At 39.3% G+C, this 2,691-nt stretch overlaps 2 protein-coding genes across 2 annotated transcripts in view; both read right to left on the bottom strand.

Moving 5' to 3' along the window:
* Position 1: 1 nt before the first annotated feature.
* On the bottom strand, positions 2–1,911 carry LOC108622335 (uncharacterized). The gene has a single exon (XM_018020149.2). The coding sequence runs from the start codon at positions 1,532–1,534 to the stop codon at positions 152–154; it is 1,383 nt and encodes a 460-aa protein (XP_017875638.1). The 5' UTR covers positions 1,535–1,911; the 3' UTR covers positions 2–151.
* A 334-nt stretch (positions 1,912–2,245) lies between these two features.
* LOC108622331 (uncharacterized) overlaps positions 2,246–2,691 on the bottom strand; it is a gene marked incomplete at its 5' end in the record, with an annotated part of 4,322 nt that continues 3,876 nt past the window's right edge. Inside the window, one exon of the mRNA XM_026811404.1 lies at positions 2,246–2,583. Within this exon, the coding sequence (XP_026667205.1) occupies positions 2,449–2,583 (135 nt within the window). The remainder of the gene's footprint in view (positions 2,584–2,691) is intronic.

Here is a 2,691-nt window from a genome sequence, read left to right as displayed (position 1 = left end):
CTTCATTTTTGTAATATTTATTACGTTACTTGACAAATACAGTATATGTTTATGTACGTAAACCGAAATTGTCATGTGGTAATTTAATATGTAGACAAGAGAATATTTCATTTGATCTAAAAGGCACCTTTCAATTTAACAGTACTTCTTTTTAAGTAGGTTTTGGTAGTTGATCTAGCCGAAAACTAAACTCAGTCAGCTCGGTAACAATCTGTGACATACATTTGTTATATACCGGATCAGTTTTCATAAACTCCAAAACAATTTTGTTTCTGGTCTTAAACTCGAAATCGTGATATTTGCTAGGATTGCTTAAAATCTCTCTTCCTGTTTTTCCATCCATTAACGTGTTCTGAAAAAATACTGCTGCTGAGATAATAGCCGGCAATCTCTGCTCCTCCATTCCTTCTATTAATTCCGACCATGGAGGAACTTCCACTGAAATCGATTTCGCCGAATTCACTGTTTCACATAATACATTATAATAGTGTTTTAACATAGCAGATTCCCAAACGAGTCTGAAATCGCGATCTGCACATAGATATAGGAACTGTGCTACGTCGTGCGCCAGAGGCAAATACCTCACCATCTGAAAGTCTATCAACAAGCAATGCGGTGGTACCGTGTTGCTGAACAACATATTATTTGCCCATAAGTCCCCGTGGCTGACCACGTTTCTCTTCGTAGACGACGTCTCCAACGATGGGTACACATGTTCGCAGGCTTGCCGTATCATACTAGTATCCAAGCCAAGATATTCAGCGATAGTGACTATGGCGTTCACTGCAACCTCGTACCGTGTCCTGGTCTTCCCAGTTTCGATGAACGAGTTTTCCACAAACGCGGACGGATATAATCTTTTCAACGATTTTCCTAAGCGCGCTTCCGCTAACAGAGAACATGCGTGTACTCTGGCGATAGACGCCAAGCCAGATTCGATTAATTCCTTGTTCAATACTTTTTCCGCCAGTGAGTAGCCCTTAAGGCTCAAATCTTCAAACACCAACAAGTTCTCCTTGATTAGATAACAATTCGGCGACCACCGTTCTTTCTCGTATCCATGATACAATTGCGGAATTATGTCGTGGTAGAAAATTTTCTCTTTTAAGAAGACCAACCTGTCGGATATGTATTCGGCTAGCTCCGGAGCATCTTGCGGCACGGCTTTGATAAAAAACGACAGTACCTCGTCTCGACCACTTCTGGTTTTAACTTCTACGGTGAGCCTCTGATGAGATGCGAGGACTCCGTACTCGCTGTCAGAGCATGGCTTTACAGAAAACTTTTGTACGGTTGCTCCATCCTCTAACGCGCGATTTACTATATCTTGTATCTCTTGAAGAGTTAATAAATTATTACAATTTCCATGACTCCGAAGTTGTTCGCTCTTCAAGTGTTCCGGTGCTATTTCACTTTTCAGCTCTGATATAGACATGATTAGAGAATGAAATAGTCTCCGCAGTGTTTGATCGTCTTTTATATGGGTATAAAAGGATGATGATGAATTTACGACAGTATCTGATGTTCCTGGCATAGTTGCCAGCAAAAGGCCCTACCTGGTCCTATCTACCCCTTCCAAGCAAATTGAATTGGCTCGATTCACCTTTGGCGAGGACAGCGTAACGCACGGCGTGACGTTCTCCTCCAGAGGTTCGCCAGAGGGGAATCAAGCCAATTTGCTGGTGGAAGAGGTAGGTAGGACTTTTTATTGTGTCAACTATGGTTCCGAGTACGTATTTACCGACAAGTAGCATCAACGATAAGACAGGCGAATCTGTCTACCACGTGATTCGGATGATACAAACACTCATGAATCGTAGTTTGCTCTGTTTTTTTAATGCAATGCAAAAGCGTATAAATTTAAGGATGTATTGGCAATACAGTCAATCCCAAAAGTTTATGCACTTTAGAAACGCATTTTTTATAAAGAAATCAGACGTCGGAAGAACATTGCTAATAATAAACAACAACAAAAAATTTTCGATTTTTCCGAGATTTTTCCAAGGGGTACCCCTTCAGATTTTGCGAAATTTTCGTTTTTGGCCAATAACTCCCAAACTGTTGGACATACGGAAAAATTGCATATGACCTTTCTTGTAGAGGACGACGAGATCTACAATTTCCGTATAATAAACTTTTCGCTATCGTCAATAATTAATTGGATATTTCCTTCTATACTTTTTAGCACGTAGCTATTTATTATTGGCATTGTTCTTCCGACGTCTGATTTCTTTTTAATTATAGGAAATGCGTTTTTCTAAGGTACATAAACTTTTGGGATTGACTGTATAGCCAATACATCCTTAAGTGCAAATGAAAGATAAATGCGGGTATGCAGTAGGCTGAATTTAACGTTGTGTGGTATGATAAGTGCAACGGGTATCATAACTATTTCCTTGTTTTAATGCGTTCTACATCTTACGATCCATACGAGAAGGATTAAAGACTTTACGTTATTTTATCCCGGCGAATGAATAACCAGTATGGTATTTCAAAGATACTTAGAATGCTGGCACCCATGAAGAGACCGATTGCACTTCCGACAGAAACTGAAAATAGCAAATATTTGGATTTAAAATTTTCCTATCATTGAAGGATACGATGATTCGTATGTTGAACAACTGATAATGAATGAGCTATATTTGTTAATTAAGTATCATGTGTGTATTGTGTACATACACATTACTGAAC

This window comes from Ceratina calcarata, unplaced genomic scaffold (assembly GCF_001652005.2).
Source record: "Ceratina calcarata isolate Rehan_Ccalc_2016 unplaced genomic scaffold, ASM165200v1 scaffold218, whole genome shotgun sequence".
Lineage (NCBI taxonomy): Eukaryota > Metazoa > Arthropoda > Insecta > Hymenoptera > Apidae > Ceratina > Ceratina calcarata.
The sequence above is the reverse complement of the archived record's forward strand: the minus strand, read 5'-3'. Positions and strand labels throughout refer to the sequence as shown.